Source organism: Cherax quadricarinatus, chromosome 81, assembly GCF_038502225.1.
Source record: "Cherax quadricarinatus isolate ZL_2023a chromosome 81, ASM3850222v1, whole genome shotgun sequence".
NCBI classification, from domain to species: Eukaryota; Metazoa; Arthropoda; class Malacostraca; order Decapoda; family Parastacidae; genus Cherax; species Cherax quadricarinatus.
The window spans coordinates 16,984,961-17,009,302 of record NC_091372.1 but is presented as its reverse complement, the minus strand read 5'-3'; the positions used below and the strand labels follow the sequence as shown (position 1 = coordinate 17,009,302).

General features: G+C 44.9%; 1 protein-coding gene across 1 annotated transcript in view; it reads right to left on the bottom strand.

Moving 5' to 3' along the window:
• LOC128699926 (uncharacterized) overlaps positions 1-24,342 on the bottom strand; it is a 161,015-nt gene that overhangs the window by 25,357 nt on the left and 111,316 nt on the right. The window contains exons 2-4 of the mRNA XM_070102474.1: positions 20,295-20,506; positions 7,829-7,922; positions 5,937-6,074 (exon numbers count right to left, since the gene is read on the bottom strand). Coding sequence (XP_069958575.1) covers positions 5,937-6,074; positions 7,829-7,922; positions 20,295-20,506 — 444 coding nt within the window. The remainder of the gene's footprint in view (positions 1-5,936; positions 6,075-7,828; positions 7,923-20,294; positions 20,507-24,342) is intronic.

Genomic DNA, 24,342 nt, shown 5'->3' with positions numbered 1-24,342 from the left:
AGTTAAGAGTTTTACGAGAACAGTGAGGCTAAGGTATGTATGAGAAAGGGAGATTATTTTTCGAGTATAAACAGGCGTTATGCAGGGAAACATGACGTCACTGTCACCATAGTTGTTTAACATATATATATAGATGGGGATGTAAGAGAAATGAATGCTCGGGTGCTGGGAAGATGTATGGAACTGGAAGATAAAGAATCTAACACATGTTTTTGAGAGATTCCGAGGAGAAGTTGCAAAGGTTGTGGATGAATTTAGAATATGTATAAGAAAGAAATTAGAAGTGAACATACGAAAAAGCAAAGTGGTGAGGGTGACAAAAAATTTAGGCAATGAAAGACTGGAGGGAGAAAGTATGGAGGAAGTGAATGTGTTTACATATTTAGGAGTGAATTTGTCAGTAGATGGATCTGTGAAAGACGAGGTGAACCACAGAACTGACGAGGGTGACACAGTGGGTGATGCATTAAGAAATCTGTGGAGAAAAAGAATGTTATCCATGGAAGCAAAGGGAATATACGAGACTATAGTTGTATCAACTCATGTATATGCGTGTGAAGCTTGGGTTGTGAATGTTATAGCTAGGAAGAGGCTGGATGCAGTGACGTGTCTGAGGACAAAGTGTGGTGGAAATATTACTCAGAGAATTTGTAGCTTTGAGGTTAGAAGGAAACACAGTATTGATAAAAAAAAAATAACCAGAGGGTTGAAGAGGGAATGTTGAGGTGATTCAGACACTTAGAGATGATTGAACAAAATAGGGTGACTTGGAGAGCATACAAATTTGCAGTGGAAGGAAGGTGGGGTAGAGGTTGTCCTAGGAAAGGTTGGAGGGAGGGGACAAAGGAGGGTTTTGTGTGCGAGAGGCTTGGACTTTAAGCAAGCTTATATAAACCTGTTAGACAGGAGTAAAAGCATGCTGTTTTTATGACCTTTACGTGCTGTTAGAGTGTGAGCAAAGTAACATTTGTGAAGGGATTCAGGGAAACCAGTTAGCTGGACTTGAGTCCTAGAAGAAGGGTGGGGATATTTGCCCTTTTGAACTATAATATTAGCACTGTTTTGACAAGATGGTGATGAAGTGAAAGATATTGAAAGTGTTTCAGCTTTTTTTAGTCACTGTACCTTAGTGGGAAAGGGCCTGTGTTATGGGCCAACAGGCCTGCTGCAGTGTTCCTCCTTTCTTATGTTCTTATGTTAAAAACAAAACAATAGTGGTACTAATACTTGTGTGGGTGTGAAGCAAGGCTTTTTAATGTTGCAGCAAATAAGATATTGGTGGCAATGGAGATATCGTGTTTCAGATCCGTGTGTAGTGTGAGTATTACACAGAGAATTCATAATTGGGAGATCAGGAGGTGTGGAGTTACCAAAAGTGTTATTCAGACGGCCTAGAAGGCCTGAGTGGAGGGAAGGAGTAATAGGGGCTTATTCAAAAGACTTGTGAGAGCTTATTAGATAGAAATGACTGTAGACAAGTGATTTGAAGTGCTGTTGGAGTGTGAGCAAGATAAAATTTATGAATATATTCGGGAAAAATCGGTTAACCGGACTTGAGTCCTGGAAGGAAGCAGTAAGATAAAAGATGAGATGTTCGAATTTTTAACCCCTGAGGGTTTGTCACCCAGGATAACCCAAGAAAGGCAATGCGTCATCGAAGGACTGTCTTATTTCCATTGACGTCTTCAATCTTGTCCCCCAGGATGCGACCCACACCAGTCGACTAACACCCAGGTACCTACTTACCAGGTGAACAGGGCAACACTTGTAAGAAAACGCGTCGAATGTTTCCACCCCTCTCGGAATCGAACCCGGGATCTTAGAGTGTGAAGTGAGAGCTTTGCGAGCAAGGCTTGAGGACCTACTCTATGAAGGTGGGAGACTGCCGAGTATAATAATAATAATAATAATAATAATAATAATAATAATAATAATAATAATAATAATAATAATAATAATAATAATAATAATAATACACGAACGAGTGGTATTGAATCGATAACAACACTGCGATTAGCCGAGGACTCGAACCCATGTAGTCTTGGCCCTGCTCACCATGAGGCAGGGCCTAGACTACATGGGTTCGAATCCTCGGCTAGACGCAGTCTTGTTATTGATTCAGTACCACTAGTTCATGGTCACAGTAATGTATATATACTGCTTGTGAAGGCTAGTACACCAAACGGACCAACTGTAACACACCTAGCTTGGCTGGGTGCTTGGTTCTTGTAGGATTGTGTGGTTCAGTGGGTTAAGGCGTCATGTGATTTTCGTTCAACACGAGGCAGGGCCAAGACTACATGGGTTCGAAACTGCTAGTCGTAGTGCTGTGTTATATATATATATATATATATATATATATATATATATATATATATATATATATATTTTTTTTTATTATCACACCGGCCGATTCCCACCAAGGCAGGGTGGCCCGAAAAAGAAAAACTTTCACCATCATTCACTCCATCACTGTCTTGCCAGAAGGGTGCTTTACACTACAGTTTTTAAACTGCAACATTAACACCCCTCCTTCAGAGTGCAGGCACTGTACTTCCCATCTCCAGGACTCAAGTCCGGCCTGCCGGTTTCCCTGAATCCCTTCATAAATGTTACTTTGCTCACACTCCAACAGCACGTCAAGTATTAAAAACCATTTGTCTCCATTCACTCCTATCAAACACGCTCACGCATGCCTGCTGGAAGTCCAAGCCCCTCGCACACAAAACCTCCTTTACCCCCTCCCTCCAACCCTTCCTAGGCCGACCCCTACCCCGCCTTCCTTCCACTACAGACTGATACACTCTTGAAGTCATTCTGTTTCGCTCCATTCTCTCTACATGTCCGAACCACCTCAACAACCCTTCCTCAGCCCTCTGGACAACAGTTTTGGTAATCCCGCACCTCCTCCTAACTTCCAAACTACGAATTCTCTGCATTATATTCACACCACACATTGCCCTCAGACATGACATCTCCACTGCCTCCAGCCTTCTCCTCGCTGCAACATTCATCACCCACGCTTCACACCCATATAAGAGCGTTGGTAAAACTATACTCTCATACATTCCCCTCTTTGCCTCCAAGGACAAAGTTCTTTGTCTCCACAGACTCCTAAGTGCACCACTCACTCTTTTTCCCTCATCAATTCTATGATTCACCTCATCTTTCATAGACCCATCCGCTGACACGTCCACTCCCAAATATCTGAATACGTTCACCTCCTCCATACTCTCTCCCTCCAATCTGATATTCAATCTTTCATCACCTAATCTTTTTGTTATCCTCATAACCTTACTCTTTCCTGTATTCACCTTTAATTTTCTTCTTTTGCACACCCTACCAAATTCATCCACCAATCTCTGCAACTTCTCTTCAGAATCTCCCAAGAGCACAGTGTCATCAGCAAAGAGCAGCTGTGACAACTCCCACTTTGTGTGTGATTCTTTATCTTTTAACTCCACGCCTCTTGCCAAGACCCTCGCATTTACTTCTCTTACAACCCCATCTATAAATATATTAAACAACCACGGTGACATCACACATCCTTGTCTAAGGCCTACTTTTACTGGGAAAAAATTTCCCTCTTTCCTACATACTCTAACTTGAGCCTCACTATCCTCGTAAAAACTCTTCACTGCTTTCAGTAACCTACCTCCTACACCATACACTTGCAACATCTGCCACATTGCCCCCCTATCCACCCTGTCATACGCCTTTTCCAAATCCATAAATGCCACAAAGACCTCTTTAGCCTTATCTAAATACTGTTCACTTATATGTTTCACTGTAAACACCTGGTCCACACACCCCCTACCTTTCCTAAAGCCTCCTTGTTCATCTGCTATCCTATTCTCCGTCTTACTCTTAATTCTTTCAATTATAACTCTACCATACACTTTACCAGGTATACTCAACAGACTTATCCCCCTATAATTTTTGCACTCTCTTTTATCCCCTTTGCCTTTATACAAAGGAACTATGCATGCTCTCTTCCAATCCCTAGGTACCTTACCCTCTTCCATACATTTATTAAATAATTGCACCAAGCACTCCAAAACTATATCCCCACCTGCTTTTAACATTTCTATCTTTATCCCATCAATCCCGGCTGCCTTACCCCCTTTCATTTTACCTACTGCCTCACGAACTTCCCCCACACTCACAACTGGCTCTTCCTCACTCCTACAAGATGTTATTCCTCCTTGCCCTATACACGAAATCACAGCTTCCCTATCTTCATCAACATTTAACAATTCCTCAAAATATTCCTTCCATCTTCCCAATACCTCTAACTCTCCATTTAATAACTCTCCTCTCCTATTTTTAACTGACAAATCCATTTGTTCTCTAGGCTTTCTTAACTTGTTAATCTCACTCCAAAACTTTTTCTTATTTTCAACAAAATTTGTTGATAACATCTCACCCACTCTCTCATTTGCTCTCTTTTTACATTGCTTCACCACTCTCTTAACTTCTCTCTTTTTCTCCATATACTCTTCCCTCCTTGCATCACTTCTACTTTGTAAAAACTTCTCATATGCTAACTTTTTCTCCCTTACTACTCTCTTTACATCATCATTCCACCAATCGCTCCTCTTCCCTCCTGCACCCACTTTCCTGTAACCACAAACTTCTGCTGAACACTCTAACACTACATTTTTAAACCTACCCCATACCTCTTCGACCCCATTGCCTATGCTCTCATTAGCCCATCTATCCTCCAATAGCTGTTTATATCTTACCCTAACTGCCTTCTCTTTTAGTTTATAAACCTTCACCTCTCTCTTCCCTGATGCTTCTATTCTCCTTGTATCCCATCTACCTTTTACTCTCAGTATAGCTACAACTAGAAAGTGATCTGATATATCTGTGGCCCCTCTATAAACATGTACATCCTGAAGTCTACTCAACAGTCTTTTATCTACCAATACATAATCCAACAAACTACTGTCATTTCGCCCTACATCATATCGTGTATACTTATTTATCCTCTTTTTCTTAAAATATGTATTACCTATAACTAAACCCCTTTCTATACAAAGTTCAATCAAAGGGCTCCCATTATCATTTACACCTGGCACCCCATATATATATATACATATATATATATATACATATATATATATACATATATATATATATATATATTTATATATATATATATTGTAGGTAGTAGGTTGGTACACAGCAACCGCCCAGGGAGGGAGGTACTACCGTCCTGCCAAGTGAGTGTAAAACGAAAGCCTGTAATTGTTTTACATGATGGTAGGATTGCTGGTGTCTTTTGTCTGTCTCATAAACATGCAAGATTACAGGTAAGTCTTGCTACTTCTACTTACACTTAGGTCACACTACACATACATGTACAAGCATATATATACACACCCCTCTGGGTTTTCTTCTATTTTCTTTCTAATTCTTGTTCTTGTTTATTTCCTCTTATCTCCATGGGGAATTGGAACAGAATTCTTCCTCTGTAAGCCATGCGCGTCATAAGAGGCGACTAAAATGCCGGGAACAAGGGGCTAGTAACCCCTTCTCCTGTATATATTACTAAATTTAAAAGGAGAAACTTCAATTTTTTCTTTTGGGTCACCCTGCCTCGGTGGGATACGGCTGGTACGTTGAAAGAAGAAAGATATATATATATATGCAATCACAAATGGGTGATCTTAACCTTGCAAGACAAGCCATGGGAGGGGAGGGGAGGGGGTGGAAATCTTTATCTCAAGTACTTTCACACTTCTCAGTGCGTCATCAGGAGCTGTGCAATGTTGCAAGAGAGCAACCAAAGCAGGGAGAGAGGAGTAGCAGAGTGTGGATGTGTCACCTTCCACGGTTACCCTTAGACTGTGGTTAGTGGAGCATACACAGTGGTTAACACTCTCGAAATTTAGAGTGGATGAAAACGAATTGGAAAAGAATGAACTTACTTTGACTTATAATCTTTCTGAGGTGAATTATATAAGCAGTACAGATCACCATGACAACCACCAACAAGATCAGCAGCATCACCAAGACGGTCACTGCAGTCGATGAATTTCTCGTGGTGCTACCAGCGGGTATGGCAGCTGTGTGAGGAAGGTGGTCTGATCAGTGTAAGTTTATTCACGTATACACAAATACAGTTACGTAGATTATACACAGCATCATATGTGTAGAGAAGTTAGTATAACCCAAAAACGTTAGAGTGATTTATTTCCCAAAAAGTCAGAGTGACTTATTTCCCAAAACGTCAGAGAGAGTGATTTATTTCCACTGGGATCCTTGCAGGTACTAACAATGAGAAGGAGAATTTCTGTTTACTGGCTCCCTCAATCTTTTCTGCTGTTGTGGCTTTGTAAATGGTCCAAGTCGGATCGAAACGTTGCCCTATGGTTCTCTCCTATAAGTCAGATTTACTTAAGTATTTTTGTTTCTTGATACAAAGAGTTTAGTGCAGTAACAGTTTTGCAGATTATCAAGGCAGGTTTCTCATATAAAATGAACGCATTTACAAAGGGACGAAAGATGTCAGGATCTTTGGTAATGTTATGTGATGACAAGACAGTGCTTGGTGTACATTATGTTATGTGAAGACAAGACAGTGTTTGGTGTACATTATGTTATGTGATGACAAGACAATGCTTGGTGTACATTATGTTATGTGATGACAAGACAGTGTTTGGTGTGAGTAATGTCATTTAAAGACAAGACAATGTTTAGAGTTAATGCCAGAATGTATAGACAAGGTAATGGTTGATTTTAATGCTGGTATGTTAAAACCAGACAGTGTTTGTTGTTGACATTGGTGAGAGAATACAAGAATATTAAGACAATGTTTGGTAAACTCGTCCAATTTTGTAATGAAAGACTGTCAATGAGTAAATAAAAGACTGGACGGGAACCTGAGCCGTTGTCTTCACAGATAGCAGTTCCAGCAATGTACGAGGCCTCCAGTGGTAGCAGTTCCAGCACTGTACGAGGCTTCCAGTTCTAGTAGTCCCAGCACAGTACGAGGCTTCCAGTGGTAGCAGTTCCAGAACTATACGAGGCCTTTAGTGGTAGCAGTTCTAGCACTGTACGAGGCTTCCAGTTGCAGCAGTTCCAGCACTGTACGAGGCTTCTAGTGGTAGCAGTTCCAGCAATGTACGAGGCTTCCAGTGGTAGCAGTTTCAGTACTGTACGAGACTTCCAGTGGTAGCAGTTCCAGCACTGTACCAGGCCTCCAGCACTGTACAAGGCCTCCAGCACTGTACCAGGCCTCCAGCACTGTACCAGGCCCCAGCACTGCACCAAGCCTCTAGCACTGTACGAGGCCTCCGGCACTGTACAAGGCCCCCAGCACTGTACCAGGCCTCCAGCACTGTACCAGGCCTTCAGCACTGTACCAAGCCTCCAGCACTGTACCAGGCCTCCAGCACTGTACCAGGCCTCCAGCACTGTACGAGACCTCCAGCACTGTACCAGGCCTCCAGCACTGTACCAGGCCTCCAGCACTGTACGAGACCTCCAGCACTGTACCAGGCCCCCAGCACTGTACCAAGCCTCCAGCACTGTACGAGGCCTCCAGCACTGTACCAAGCCTCCAGCACTGTACGAGGACTCCAGCGTCAGAGGTCAACAGCTGTGACCATCATCATTGATAGCCTCGTATCTCAATGGTACAACAGTGGACCTGCTACCTGTCTAGCCCACTTTTCGAGTCCTTGTCCATTCCTCTGTACATTCATTGTTTGGTGTTCATACTGATATCTAAAGACAAGAAATTACCAGAAACAAAGCAAGCTAGAAATACAGAATGGGTGTATGATGCAGTGTTGACGTAACTAAGGCTGTTACTTACGACAACTGTCAATCCTCTTGCACAGGATCCATTCCATAGTACCGTTGCCAGTTATAGTCACACTGCGGAAAGACGTAATTCCCCTCCTTTCAGTCTGCAAGAACATTATCATTTAAGAATATCTTAAAAAAGTGATAATTGAAGTGATAAGTATATGTACCAATTATTAAGTATATGTACCAGTTATCACATATGAGGACCAATTATTAAGTATATTTACCAGTTATCACATATGAGGACCAATTATTAAGTATATGTACCAGTTATCACATATGAGGACCAATTATCAAGTATATGTACCAGTTATCAAGTATATGGACCAATTATCAAGTATATGGACCAATTATCAGTATTTGGACCAATTATCAAGTATATGGACCTATTATCAAGTATATGGACCAATTATCAGTATATGGACCAATTATCAGTATATGCACCAATAATCAAGTATATAGACCTATTATCAAGTATATGGACCAATTATGAAGTATATGGACCAATTATCAAGCATATGGACCAATTATCAAGCATATGGACCAATTATCAAGTATATGGTTCAATAATCAGTATACAGACCAATTATCAAGTATATGGACCAATTATCAAGTATATGGACCAATTATCAAGCATATGGACCAATTATCAAGCATATGGACCAATTATCAAGTATATGGTTCAATAATCAGTATACAGACCAATTATCAAGTATATGGACCAATTATCAAGTATATGGACCAATTATCAAGCATATGGACCAATTATCAAGCATATGGACCAATTATCAAGTATATGGTTCAATAATCAGTATACAGACCAATTATCAAGTATATGGACCAATTATCAAGTATGTGGACCAAATATCTAGTTTATGGACCAATTATCAATTATTTGGACAAATTATCAACGATATGGACCAATTATCAAGTATATGGGCCAATTATCAAGTTTATAGACCAATTATCAAGTATATGGACCAATTATCAAGTACATGGACCAATTATCAAGTATATGGACCAATTATCAAGTATATGGACCAATTATCAAGTACATGGACCAATCATAAAGTATATGGACCAATTATCAAGTATATGGACCAATTATCAAGTATATGGAAAAATTATCAACGATATGGACCAATTATCAAGTATATGGGCCAATTATCAAGTTTATAGACCAATTATCAAGTATATGGACCAATTATCAAGTACATGGACCAATTATCAAGTATATGGACCAATTATCAAGTATATGGACCAATTATCAAGTACATGGACCAATCATAAAGTATATGGACCAATTATCAAGTACATGGACCAATTATCAAGCATATGGACCAATTATCAAGTATATGGACCAATTATAAAGCACATGGACCAATTATCAAGAATATGAACCAATTATCAAGCATACCTGGAGTTTACCTGGAGAGAGTTTCGGGGGTCAACGCCCCCGCGGCCCGGTCTGTGACCAGGCCTCCTGGTGGATCAGCGCCTGATCAACCAGGCTGTTGCTGCTGGCTGCACGCAAACCAACGTACGAGCCACAGCCCGGCTGATCAGGAACTGACTTTAGGTGCTTGTCCAGTGCCAGCTTGAAGACTGCCAGGGGTCTGTTGGTAATCCCCCTTATGTGTGCTGGGAGGCAGTTGAACAGTCTCGGGCCCCTGACACTTATTGTATGGTCTCTTAACGTGCTAGTGACACCCCTGCTTTTCATTGGGGGGATGGTGCATCGTCTGCCAAGTCTTTTGCTTTCGTAGTGAGTGATTTTCGTGTGCAAGTTCGGTACTAGTCCCTCTAGGATTTTCCAGGTGTATATAATCATGTATCTCTCCCTCCTGCGTTCCAGGGAATACAGGTTTAGAAACCTCAAGCGCTCCCAGTAATTGAGGTGTTTTATCTCCGTTATGCGCGCCGTGAAAGTTCTCTGTACATTTTCTAGGTCGGCAATTTCACCTGCCATGAAAGGTGCTGTTAGAGTGCAGCAATATTCCAGCCTAGATAGAACAAGTGACCTGAAGAGTGTCATCATGGGCTTGGCCTCCCTAGTTTTGAAGGTTCTCATTATCCATCCTGTCATTTTTCTAGCAGATGCGATTGATACAATATTATGGTCCTTGAAGGTGAGATCCTCCGACATGATCACTCCCAGGTCTTTGACGTTGGTGTTTCGCTCTATTTTGTGGCCAGAATATGGACCAACTATCAAATATATGGACCAATTATCAAGTATATGGGCCAGTTATCAAGTATATGGACCAATTATCAAGTATATGGACCAATTATCAAGTATATGGACCACTTATCAAGTATATGGACCAATTATCAAGTATATGAACTAATTATCAAGTATATGGACCAATTATCAAGTATATGGACCAATTGTCAAGTATATGGACCAATTATCAAGTATATGGACCAATTATCAAGTATATGGACCAATTATCAAGTATATGGACCAATTATCAAGTATATGGATCAATTATCAAGTATATGGACCAATTATCAAGTATATGGACCAATTATCAAGTATATGGACCAGTTATCAAGTATATGGATCAATTATCAAGTATATGGACGAATTATCAAGTATACGGATCAATTATCAAGTATATGGACAAATTATCAAGTATATGGACCAATTATCAAGTATATGAACCAATTATCAAGTATATGGACCAATTATCAAGTATATGGACCAATTATTAAGTATATGGACCAATTATCAAGTATGTGGACCAATTATCAAGTATACGGACTAATTATCAAGTATACGCATCAATTATCAAGTATGTGGACCAATTATCAAGTATATGGACCAATTATCAAGTATATGGGACAATTATCAAGTATATGGACCAATTGTCAAGTATATGGACCAATTATCAAGTATATGGACCAATTATCAAGTATATGGACCAATTATTAAGTATATGGACCAATTATCAAGTATATGGATAAATTATCAAGAATATGGACCAATTATCAAGTATATGGACCAATTATCAAGTATATGGACCAATTATCAAGTATATGGATCAATTATCAAGCATATGGATCAATTATCAAGTATTTGGATCAATTATCAAGTATATGGACCAATTATCAAGTATATGGACCAATTATCAAGTATATGGACCAATTATCAAGTATATTGATCAATTATCAAGTATATGGACCAATTATCAAGTATATGGACCAATTATCAAGTATGTGGATCAATTATCAAGTATTTGGACCAATTATCAAGTATATGGACCAATTATCAAGTATATGGACCAATTATCAAGTATATTGATCAATTATCAAGTATATGGACCAATTATCAAGTATTTGGATCAATTATCAAGTATATGGACCAATTGTCAAGTACATGGACCAATTATCAAGTATATGGACCAATTATCAAGTATATGGACCAATTATCAAGTATATGGACCAATTATCAAGTATATGGATCAATTATCAAGTATATGGACCAATTATCAAGTATATGGACCAATTATCAAGTATATGGACCAATTATCAAGTATATGGACCAATTATCAAGTATATGGATCAATTATCAAGTATATGGACCAATTATCAAGTATATGGACCAATTATCAAGTATATGGACCAATTATCAAGTATATGGACCAATTATCAAGTATTTGGATCAATTATCAAGTATATGGACCAATTGTCAAGTACATGGACCAATTATCAAGTATATCGACCAATTATCAAGTATATGGACCAATTATCAAGTATATGGACCAGTTATCAAGTATATGGATCAATTATCAAGTATATGGACCAATTATCAAGTATATGGACCAATTATCAAGTATATGGACCAATTATCAAGTATATGGACCAATTATCAAGTATATGGATCAATTATCAAGTATATGGACCAATTATCAATTATATGGACCAATTATCAAGTATATGGACCAATTATCAAGTATATGGACCAATTATCAAGTATATGGATCAATTATCAAGTATATGGACCAATTATCAAGTATATGGATCAATTATCAAGTATATGGACCAATTATCAAGTATATGGACCAGTTATTATGAGGTAATCATTCGGTTCTTTCTAGTTAAGGTCATGAAATTCTCCGTGTTCAACCTGATGTCATTCCTCAGCATCCTCCGTGTTCAACCTGTCATTCCTCAGCATCCTCCGTGTTCAACCTGTCATTCCTCAGCATCCTCCGTGTTCAACCTGTCATTCCTCAGCATCCTCCGTGTTCAACCTGTCATTCCTCAGCATCCTCCTTGTTCAACCTGTCATTCCTCAGCATACTCCGAGTTCAACCTGTCATTCCTCAGCATCCTCCGTGTTTAACCTGTCATTCCTCAGCATCCTCCGTGTTCAACCTGTCATTCCTCAGCATCCTCCGTGTTCAACCTGTCATTCCTCAGCATCCTCCGTGTTCAACCTGTCATTCCTCAGCATCCTCCGAGTTCAACCTGTCATTCCTCAGCATCCTCCGTGTTCAACCTGTCATTCCTCAGCATCCTCCGTGTTCAACCTGTCATTCCTCAGCATCCTCCGTGTTCAACCTGTCATTCCTCAGCATCCTCCGTGTTCAACCTGTCATTCCTCAGCATCCTCCTTGTTCAACCTGATGTCATTCCTCAGCATCCACCGTGTTCAACCTGTCATTTCTCAGCATCCTCCTTGTTCAACCTGTCATTCCTCAGCATCCTCCGTGTTCAACCTGTCATTCCTCAGCATCCTCCGAGTTCAACCTGTCATTCCTCAGCATACTCCGAGTTCAACCTGTCATTCCTCAGCATCCTCCGTGTTTAAGCTGTCATTCCTCAGCATCCTCCGTGTTCAACCTGTCATTCCTCAGCATCCTCCGTGTTCAACCTGTCATTCCTCAGCATCCTCCGTGTTCAACCTGTCATTCCTCAGCATCCTCCGTGTTCAACCTGTCATTCCTCAGCATCCTCCGTGTTCAACCTGTCATTCCTCAGCATCCTCCGTGTTCAACCTGTCATTCCTCAGCATCCTCCGAGTTCAACCTGTCATTCCTCAGCATCCTCCGTGTTCAACCTGTCATTCCTCAGCATCCTCCGTGTTCAACCTGTCATTCCTCAGCATCCTCCGTGTTCAACCTGTCATTCCTCAGCATCCTCCGTGTTCAACCTGTCATTCCTCAGCATCCTCCTTGTTCAACCTGATGTCATTCCTCAGCATCCACCGTGTTCAACCTGTCATTTCTCAGCATCCTCCTTGTTCAACCTGTCATTCCTCAGCATCCTCCGTGTTCAACCTGTCATTCCTCAGCATCCTCCGAGTTCAACCTGTCATTCCTCAGCATACTCCGAGTTCAACCTGTCATTCCTCAGCATCCTCCGTGTTTAACCTGTCATTCCTCAGCATCCTCCGTGTTCAACCTGTCATTCCTCAGCATCCTCCGTGTTCAACCTGTCATTCCTCAGCATCCTCCGTGTTCAACCTGTCATTCCTCAGCATCCTCCGTGTTCAACCTGTCATTCCTCAGCATCCTCCGTGTTCAACCTGTCATTCCTCAGCATCCTCCGTGTTCAACCTGTCATTCCTCAGCATCCTCCTTGTTCAACCTGATGTCATTCCTCAGCATCCACCGTGTTCAACCTGTCATTCCTCAGCATCCTCCGTGTTCAACCTGTCATTCCTCAGCATCCTCCGTGTTCAACCTGTCATTTCTCAGCATCCTCCTTGTTCAACCTGTCATTCCTCAGCATCCTCCGTGTTCAACCTGTCATTCCTCAGCATCCTCCGAGTTCAACCTGTCATTCCTCAGCATACTCCGAGTTCAACCTGTCATTCCTCAGCATCCTCCGTGTTTAACCTGTCATTCCTCAGCATCCTCCGTGTTCAACCTGATGTCATTTCTCAGCATCCTCCGTGTTCAACCTGTCATTCCTCAGCATCCTCCGTGTTCAACCTGCCATTCCTCAGCATCCTCCGTGTTCAACATGATGTCATTCCTCAGCATCCTCCGTGTTCAACCTGTCATTTCTCAGCATCCTCCGTGTTCAACCTGGTGTCATTCCTCAGCATCCTCCTTGTTCAACCTGTCATTCCTCAGCATACTCCGTGTTCAACCTGTCATTCCTCAGCATCCTCCGTGTTTAACCTGTCATTCCTCAGCATCCTCCGTGTTCAACCTGATGTCATTTCTCAGCATCCTCCGTGTTCAACCTGTCATTCCTCAGCATCCTCCGTGTTCAACCTGCCATTCCTCAGCATCCTCCGTGTTCAACCTGATGTCATTCCTCAGCATCCTCCGTGTTCAACCTGATGTCATTCCTCAGCATCCTCCGTGTTCAACCTGTCATTTCTCAGCATCCTCCTTGTTCAACCTGTCATTCCTCAGCATACTCCGTGTTCAACCTGTCATTCCTCAGCATCCTCCGAGTTCAACCTGTCATTCCTCAGCATCCTCCGTGTTCAACCTGCCATTCCTCAGCATCCTCCATGATTAACCTGTCATTCCTCAGCATCCTCCGTGTTTAACCTGTCATTCCTCAGCATCCTCCGTGTTCAACCTGTCATTCCTCAGCATCCTCCGTGTTTAACCTGTCATTCCTCAGCATCCTCCGTGTTCAACCTGTCATTCCTCAGCATCCTCCATGTTCAACCTGTCATTCCTCAGCATCCTCCGTGTTCAACCTGTCATTCCTCAGCATCCTCCGTGTTCAACCTGTCATTCCTCAGCATCCTCCGTGTTTAACCTGTCATTCCTCAGCATCCTCCGTGTTCAACCTGTCATTCCTCAGCATCCTCCGTGTTCAACCTCTCATTCCTCAGCATCCTCCTTGTTCAACCTGATGTCATTCCTCAGCATCCACCGTGTTCAACCTGTCATTTCTCAGCATCCTCCTTGTTCAACCTGTCATTCCTCAGCATCCTCCGTGTTCAACCTGTCATTCCTCAGCATCCTCCGAGTTCAACCAGTCATTCCTCAGCATACTCCGAGTTCAAGCTGTCATTCCTCAGCATCCTCCGTGTTTAACCTGTCATTCCTCAGCATCCTCCGTGTTCAACCTGTCATTCCTCAGCATCCTCCGTGTTCAACCTGTCATTCCTCAGCATCCTCCGTGTTCAACCTGTCATTCCTCAGCATCCTCCGTGTTCAACCTGATGTCATTTCTCAGCATCCTCCGTGTTCAACCTGTCATTCCTCAGCATCCTCCGTGTTCAACCTGCCATTCCTCAGCATCCTCCGTGTTCAACCTGTCATTCCTCAGCATCCTCCGTGTTCAACCTGATGTCATTCCTCAGCATCCTCCGTGTTCAACCTGTCATTTCTCAGCATCCTCCGTGTTCAACCTGGTGTCATTCCTCAGCATCCTCCTTGTTCAACCTGTTATTCCTCAGCATACTCCGTGTTCAACCTGTCAATCCTCAGCATCCTCCGTGTTCAACCTGATGTCATTCCTCAGCATCCTCCGTGTTCAACCTGTCATTCCTCAGCATCCTCCGTGTTCAACCTGCCATTCCTCAGCATCCTCCGTGATTAACCTGTCATTCCTCAGCATCCTCCGAGTTCAACCTGTCATTCCTCAGCATCCTCCGTGTTTAACCTGTCATTCCTCAGCATCCTCCGAGTTCAACCTGTCATTCCTCAGCATCCTCCGTGTTCAACCTGTCATTCCTCAGCATCCTCCGTGTTCAACCTGTCATTCCTCAGCATCCTCCGTGTTCAACCTGTCATTCCTCAGCATCCTCCGTGTTCAACCTGTCATTCCTCAGCATCCTCCGTGTTCAACCTGTCATTCCTCAGCATCCTCCGTGTTCAACCTGTCATTCCTCAGCATCCTCCTTGTTCAACCAGCCATTCCTCAGCATCCTCCTTGTTCAACCTGTCATTCCTCAGCATCCTCCTTGTTCAACTTCTCATTCCTCAGCATCCTCCGTGTTCAACCTGTCATTCCTCAGCATCCTCCTTGTTCAACCTGTCATTCCTCAGCATCCTCCGTGTTCAACCTGTCGTTCCTCAGCATCCACCGTGTTCAACCTGTCATTCCTCAGCATCCTCCTTGTTCAACCTGTCATTCCTCAGCATCCTCCGTGTTCAACCTGCCATTCCTCAATATCCTCCGTGTTCAACCTGATGTCATTCCTCAGCATCCTCGGTGTTCAACCTGATGTCATTCCTCAGCATCCTCCGTGTTCATCCTGATGTCATTCCTCAGCATCCTCCGTGTTCAACTTGTCATTCCTCAGCATCCTCCGTGTTCAACCTGTGATTCCTCAGCATCCTCCGTGTTCAACCTAATGTCATTCCTCAGCATCCTCCGTGTTTAACCTGATGTCATTCCTCAGAATCCTCCGTGTTCAACCTGATATCATTCCTCAGCATCCTGCGTGTTCAACCTGATGTCATTCCTCAGCATCCTCCGTGTTCATCCTGATGTCATTCCTCAGCATCCTCCGTGTTCAACCTGATGTCATTCCTCATCATCCTCCGTGTTCAACCTGATGTCATTCCTCATCATCCTCCGTGTTCAACCTGATGTCATTCCTCAGCATCCTCCGTGATCAACCTGATGTCGTTCCTCAGCATCCTCCGTGTTCAACTTGATGTCATTCCTCAGCATCCTCCGTGTTCAACCTGATGTCATTCCTCAGCATCCTCCGTGTTCAACCTGATGTCATTCCGCAGCATCCTCCGTGTTCATCCTGATGTCATTCCTCAGCATCCTCCGTGTTCAACCTGTCATTCCTCAGCATCCTCCGTGTTCAACCAGTCATTCCTCAGTATCCTCCGTGTTCAACCTGATGTCATTCCTCAGCATCCTCCGTGTTCAACTTCTCATTCCTCAGCATCCTCCGTGTTCAACCTGTCATTCCTCAGCATCCTCCGTGTTCAACCAGCCATTCCTCAGCATCCTCCTTGTTCAACCTGTCATTCCTCAGCATCCTCCGTGTTCAACCTTTCATTCCTCAGCATCCTCCGTGTTCAACCTGTCATTCCTCAGCATCCTCCGTGTTCAACCTGTCATTCCTCAGCATCCTCCGTGTTCAACCTGTCATTCCTCAGCATCCTCCGTGTTCAACCAGTCATTCCTCAGTATCCTCCGTGTTCAACCTGATGTCATTCCTCAGCATCCTCCGTGTTCAACCTGATGTCATTCCTCAGCATCCTCCGTGTTCAACCTGATGTCATTCCTCAGCATCCTCCGTGTTCAACCTGATGTCATTCCTCAGCATCCTCCGTGTTCAACCTGTCATTCCTCAGCATCCTCCGTGTTCAACCTGGTGTCATTCCTCAGCATCCTCTGTGTTCAACCTAGTGTCATTCCTCAGCATCCTCCGTGTTCAACCTGATGCCATTCCTCAGCATCCTCCGTGTTCAACCTGGTGTCATTCCTCAGCATCCTCTGTGTTCAACCTGGTGTCATTCCTCAGCATCCTCCGTGTTCAACCTGATGCCATTCCTCAGCATCCTCCGTGTTCAACCTGATGTCATTTGTCAGCATCCTCCGTGTTCAACCTGATGTCATTCCTCAGCATCCTCCGTGTTCAACCTGTCATTCCTCAGCATCCTCCGTGTTCAACCTGATGTCATTCCTCTGCATCCTCCGTGTTCAACCTGATGTCATTCTTCAGCATCCTCCGTGTTCAACCTGATGTCATTCCTCAGCATCCTCCGTGTTCAACCTGATGTCATTCCTCAGCATCCTCCGTGTTCAACCTGATGTCATTCCTCAGCATCCTCCGTGTTCAACCTGATGTCATTCCTCAGCATCCTCCGTGTTCAACCTGATGTCATTCCTCAGCTCTGCTCCTCCCTTAAGTGACGTGTCTGACTTGACTAGGTCAAGGCATTGGCTTAAGCCAGTGGGAGAATTGGACCTGCCTCGTATAGGCCTGTAGGCCAGTTGCAGTGTTCCTTCTTATGCTCTTATCTGTAGTGTTAGACCTTCTATCATTCCTTACCTTCCTACAATCATTCCTCATACTCATGTCCACTATTGTTCGTTCTAAGTCATTCCTTACCTTCTTAACCTCTAATGTTCTGCTCCAGTCATTCCACACCTTATCTTCTAGTATATAACCTTCTCTCTCTTCTTATCTAGTATCGCATCATGTCATTCCTTAACTTCCATTTCTCAGGTGTTCATTCTATAGTCATTCCTCAGTCTTATTATTTAACTTAACAGTCATTCCTCACCTTAGTTTCTAGGCTCAGCTGACATCCATTCTTCTAATGTCATGCTATCAATCATACCTCTAATAAATTAGACACATGTGCAACTCTTGGGTATCTTTATTAAGGAAACGTTTCGCCACACAGTGGCTTCATCAGTCTATACACAGGAGAATCTTGAAGAACAGGAGGAGAATGAGGTAATCAGTCCCTCAACCTTGAGTCGATGTGTTCAGTCCATCAATCTTGAATAGAATACAGCATATGAGAGGAGAAGCAGCTTATAAACCGTATGGCAGGAGAGGTGCAGCAGTCATAGGTGGTGTCACATTTGTTCAATGTGGAAGTAGGTCGTGCCCAAGAATTAGACAAGTGAAGAATTCCCAAACCTGTCAGACACTGCAACTTCTTGGGATCTTAATACTTGGGAATTCTTCGCTTACCTAATTCTTGGGCACGACCTACTTCCACATTGAACAAATGTGACACCACCTATGACTGCTACACCTCTCCTGCCATACGGTTTATAAGCTGCTTCTCCGCTCATCTTCCGTATTCTATTCAAGATTGATGGGCTGACCACATCGACTCAAGGTTGAGGAACTGATTACCTCATTCTCCTCCTGTTCTTCAAGTTTCTCCTGTGTATGGACTGATGAAGCCACTGTGTGGCGAAACGTTTCCTCAATAAAGATACCCAAGAGTTGCACATGTGTCTAATTTATCAACATGTCGGTTCTCTGAACCATTCATCTACAAATCATACCTCTAATGTCATGCTATCAATCATTCCTCACATTCCTATTCTTTATCGTTCAGTTGTCCTTTCCCTTGTATATTTTAAAGTCCTGCTTGTAGTCATTCCTCACATTCTTATCGTCTGATACCCACCTTAGTCAGTCTTGTTCTTCCTATCATCAGGTGATCAGTCTACACTGATAGAGTCATTACATTATCTTCATATCTCTGGTTCTACAACTCCTCTTTACTCGACTGAAAATGCCTTCTGTGTAGGCGAAACGTTTCGGAATCAAAATACCTAACTGTTGACTATGTGTCTTATTTATCAGCATGTCGGTATTGGATACCCTTTTTACATTTATTCCTTACCTCACTTCTGGTATTCAACTTAGTCATTCTTCACCATCCTGTCTACAGTCATTCTTCACCATCCTGTCAGCACGTTTTCAGTCTACAGTCATTCTTCACCATCCTGTCTACAGTCATTCTTCACCATCCTGTCAGCACGTGTTCAGTCTACAGTCATTCTTCACCATCCTGTCTACAGTCTACAGTCATTCTTCACCATCCTGTCTACGGTCTACATTCATTCTTCACCATCCTGTCTACAGTCTACAGTCATTCTTCACCATCCTGTCTACGGTCTACAGTCATTCTTCACCATCCTGTCTACGGTCTACAGTCATTCTTCACAATCCTGTCAGCACGTGTTCAGTCTACAGTCATTCTTTATTTTCCTCACCACAAGTGTGCAGCTTCCATTTATCTCCAACGTTACTATAATCCTGTGTCCAGTTATCCATCATTCCTCACTTTCCTATCAGTTGGTGTCTAGCCAACTGATAGGAAAGTGTCCATTCTATACACATCATCATCTTATTGTCTAGTACCCAGCCATTATTCATTTCTCGTTTTTCTATCATTTCGTGACTCTTCAGTCATTCCCAACTCACCAGTTCTCTAGCGTTCAGAATGTAGTTATTCGTAATATTTTACAATCTAGATTCCACCTAGAGTCGTTTCTAACCTTCAAGTGATTCCCAAAGTGGGCAGAATCGCCCCCTGGGAGCGGTGGAAATATCCAGGGATTTAAATCACGAACACTTAAGTATCACAAATGCTTCACAAAGAATCAATTGAACATTGAGTTATACACCAAAGCCTACTTTTATTTTTGTGGACCGAAATCGGAGTTAAAAGTCCGAACGTTTGTTCGGACGCGCCACACGTCAGCCAGATCGGACATCTGACAGATATGTAAATTTACCCTTTCATACTGTTAAATGAAAGAGTTTACTATGCTAATTTTTATTTGTGAAATAAATACGGTTGTTTATAGTGTTAGATTAGTTGTTTTGAATTTGCAGTAAACATAATACCAAGAAAGAGGTGTATTTTTAAGTGTATGTGTGTGGTGGAGAGGGGTGGGGCTACAGGGCAGTGGAGGGGGGAACCGAGGGGATGGCTTTATATTATCCAACCCAAGGTCATTTTTGTTCTACCTGTTCTCTACAGTGTATTTTACGTTGATTTCTAAGCTTTCAAGTTGTTTCAAAGATTCGCATTTACATGACTTACCCTAAGATCTGCTGAAGTGATACCTCTGTATTCCTCTGTGTTGGACCATACAGGCCAGACTTCAAATGCCGTAGCTTGATACCACAAGTCGACACTATATCGTATATGCACCTGAGTGTACGTCATCTCCATCTTATACCAGAGGCCGAAATTGTTTTCTGAGGGAAGGTCGTAGAAGACACGTCTGCCTCTGGTGGACTGCCCACAACTTGCTGGAGAAGCAGGGAAGAGGAACATGGGAATCGATGAGCGAGATATGAAGTTGTTGACAATGTTGGGGAAGAGCAGGAGAATGTTGATAACAGGAGAAATGGAGGAGTCATGTTGACGATGTTGGTGGTGAAGATGGTGGTGATGAAGGGGTTGATATTTAGATGATGACGTTTGTAGTGATGTAAGACAAAGAACGATAGAAAAAATGAAGGAATTTGACGTATTCAGTCCACCAGCATGAAATCGACGTGTTAAGCCCATCAGTGTTGAAGAAAGTACTGAACACATCAATTCCAGGCTGAGGGACTAATCACCTCAAACTCCTCCTTTTCTTTCCATTGGACTGATGAAGCCACTGTGTTGGGAAACGTTTCCACAATAAAGATTCGCAGATGTTGTACAAATTTCCCATTCTTCAACTTGTCTGTTTCTAAACTGACAAGTTGACTGACGTTAAGGAGAGGAGAGGCGTTGTATCTAGTTTCGACAGAAACACTGTTGACACAAGGATTTTTGTGCATATAACTGTAACAGGGAAGATATTCTCCCAGTCCGGGTCTTTTCCAGGTGGTGACCCGGTCTTGGCTCCCTATCTTGGGAGTGTCTGAGATCTAAGTCTGCCATGGGAGGAGGTACAAGTATTTCTCATTTTCTGGGACCAACTGTCCCCAGGCCTAGCCACATTGCCCGCCCTCACCGGGCTCGTAGGGAGAAGTTAGGCCTCTGGTCTGCCATATTCCCTGCCCCAGGGGGGCTCGTAGGGAGAAGTTAGGCCTCTGGTCTGCCATATTCCCTGCCCCAGGGGGGCTCGTAGGGAGAAGTTAGGCCTCTGGTCTGCCATATTCCCTGCCCCAGGGGGGCTTGTAGGGAGAAGTTAGGCCTCTGGTCTGCCATATTCCCTGCCCCAGGGGGGCTCGTAGGGAGAAGTTAGGCCTCTAGTCTGCCATATTCCCTGCCCCAGGGGGGCTCATAGGGAGAAGTTAGGCCTCTGGTCTGCCATATTCCCTGCCCCAGGGGGGCTCGTAGGGAGAAGTTAGGCCTCTGGTCTGCCATATTCCCTGCCCCAGGGGGGCTCGTAGGGAGAAGTTAGGCCTCTGGTCTGCCATATTCCCTGCCCCAGGGGGGCTCGTAGGGAGAAGTTAGGCCTCTGGTCTGCCATATTCCCTGCCCCAGGGGGGCTTGTAGGGAGAAGTTAGGTCTCTGGTCTGCCATATTCCCTGCCCCAGGGGGGCTCGTAGGGAGAAGTTAGGCCTCTGGTCTGCCATATTCCCTGCCCCAGGGGGGCTCGTAGGGAGAAGTTAGGCCTCTGGTCTGCCATATTCCCTGCCCCAGGGGGGCTTGTAGGGAGAAGTTAGGCCTCTGGTCTGCCATATTCCCTGCCCCAGAGGGGCTCGTAGGGAGAAGTTAGGCCTCTGGTCTGCCATATTCCCTGCCCCAGAGGGGCTCGTAGGGAGAAGTTAGGCCTCTGGTCTGCCATATTCCCTGCCCCAGGGGGGCTCGTAGGGAGAAGTTAGGCCTCTGGTCTGCCATATTCCCTGCCCCAGGGAGGCTCGTAGGGAGAAGTTAGGCCTCTGGTCTGCCATATTCCCTGCCCCAGAGGGGCTCGTAGGGAGAAGTTAGGCCTCTGGTCTGCCATATTCCCTGCCCCAGAGGGGCTCGTAGGTAGAAGTTAGGCCTCTGGTCTGCCATATTCCCTGCCCCAGAGGGGCTCGTAGGGAGAAGTTAGGCCTCTGGTCTGCCATATTCCCTGCCCCAGGGGGGCTCGTAGGGAGAAGTTAGGCCTCTGGTCTGCCATATTCCCTGCCCCAGGGGGGCTCGTAGGGAGAAGTTAGGCCTCTGGTCTGCCATATTCCCTGCCCCAGGGGGGCTTGTAGGGAGAAGTTAGGCCTCTGGTCTGCCATATTCCCTGCCCCAGAGGGGCTCGTAGGGAGAAGTTAGGCCTCTGGTCTGCCATATTCCCTGCCTCAGAGGGGCTCGTAGGGAGAAGTTAGGCCTCTGGTCTGCCATATTCCCTGCCCCAGAGGGGCTCGTAGGGAGAAGTTAGGCCTCTGGTCTGCCATATTCCCTGCCCCAGAGGGGCTCGTAGGGAGAAGTTAGGCCTCTGGTCTGCCATATTCCCTGCCCCAGAGGGGCTCGTAGGGAGAAGTTAGGCCTCTGGTCTGCCATATTCCCTGCCACAGAGGGGCTCGTAGGGAGAAGTTAGGCCTCTGGTCTGCCATATTCCCTGCCCCAGAGGGGCTCGTAGGGAGAAGTTAGGCCTCTGGTCTGCCATATTCCCTGCCCCAGAGGGGCTCGTAGGGAGAAGTTAGGCCTCTGGTCTGCCATATTCCCTGCCCCAGAGGGGCTCGTAGGGAGAAGTTAGGCCTCTGGTCTGCCATATTCCCTGCCCCAGAGGGGCTCGTAGGGAGAAGTTAGGCCTCTGGTCTGCCATATTCCCTGCCCCAGAGGGGCTCGTAGGGAGAAGTTAGGCCTCTGGTCTGCCATATTCCCTGCCCCAGGGGGGCTCGTAGGGAGAAGTTAGGCCTCTGGTCTGCCATATTCCCTGCCCCAGAGGGGCTCGTAGGGAGAAGTTAGGCCTCTGGTCTGCCATATTCCCTGCCCCAGAGGGGCTCGTAGGGAGAAGTTAGGCCTCTGGTCTGCCATATTCCCTGCCCCAGAGGGGCTCGTAGGGAGAAGTTAGGCCTCTGGTCTGCCATATTCCCTGCCCCAGGGGGGCTCGTAGGGAGAAGTTAGGCCTCTGGTCTGCCATATTCCCTGCCCCAGGGGGGCTCGTAGGGAGAAGTTAGGCCTCTGGTCTGCCATATTCCCTGCCCCAGGGGGGCTCGTAGGGAGAAGTTAGGCCTCTGGTCTGCCATATTCCCTGCCCCAGGGGGGCTCGTAGGGAGAAGTTAGGCCTCTGGTCTGCCATATTCCCTGCCCCAGGGGGGCTCGTAGGGAGAAGTTAGGCCTCTGGTCTGCCATATTCCCTGCCCCAGGGGGGCTCGTAGGGAGAAGTTAGGCCTCTGGTCTGCCATATTCCCTGCCCCAGGGGGGCTCGTAGGGAGAAGTTAGGCCTATGGTCTGCCGTATTCCCTGCCCCAGGGGGGCTCGTAGGGAGAAGTTAGGCCTCTGGTCTGCCATATTCCCTGCCCCAGGGGGGCTCGTAGGGAGAAGTTAGGCCTCTGGTCTGCCATATTCCCTGCCCCAGGGGGGCTCGTAGGGAGAAGTTAGGCCTCTGGTCTGCCATATTCCCTGCCCCAGGGGGGCTCGTAGGGAGAAGTTAGGCCTCTGGTCTGCCATATTCCCTGCCCCAGGGGGGCTCGTAGGGAGAAGTTAGGCCTCTGGTCTGCCATATTCCCTGCCCCAGGGGGGCTCGTAGGGAGAAGTTAGGCCTCTGGTCTGCCATATTCCCTGCCCCAGGGGGGCTCGTAGGGAGAAGTTAGGCCTCTGGTCTGCCATATTCCCTGCCCCAGGGGGGCTCGTAGGGAGAAGTTAGGCCTCTGGTCTGCCATATTCCCTGCCCCAGGGGGGCTCGTAGGGAGAAGTTAGGCCTCTGGTCTGCCATATTCCCTGCCCCAGGGGGGCTCGTAGGGAGAAGTTAGGCCTATGGTCTGCCGTATTCCCTGCCCCAGGGGGGCTCGTAGGGAGAAGTTAGGCCTCTGGTCTGCCATATTCCCTGCCCCAGGGGGGCTCGTAGGGAGAAGTTAGGCCTCTGGTCTGCCATATTCCCTGCCCCAGGGGGGATCATGATAATAACCATGAAAGAAATCATTGTGAAAATAAAGGTGATGGCATGATGTGAGTTAAGAAAATGATAATAGTTTCTATGATAATAGTTACTATGATAATAGTTACT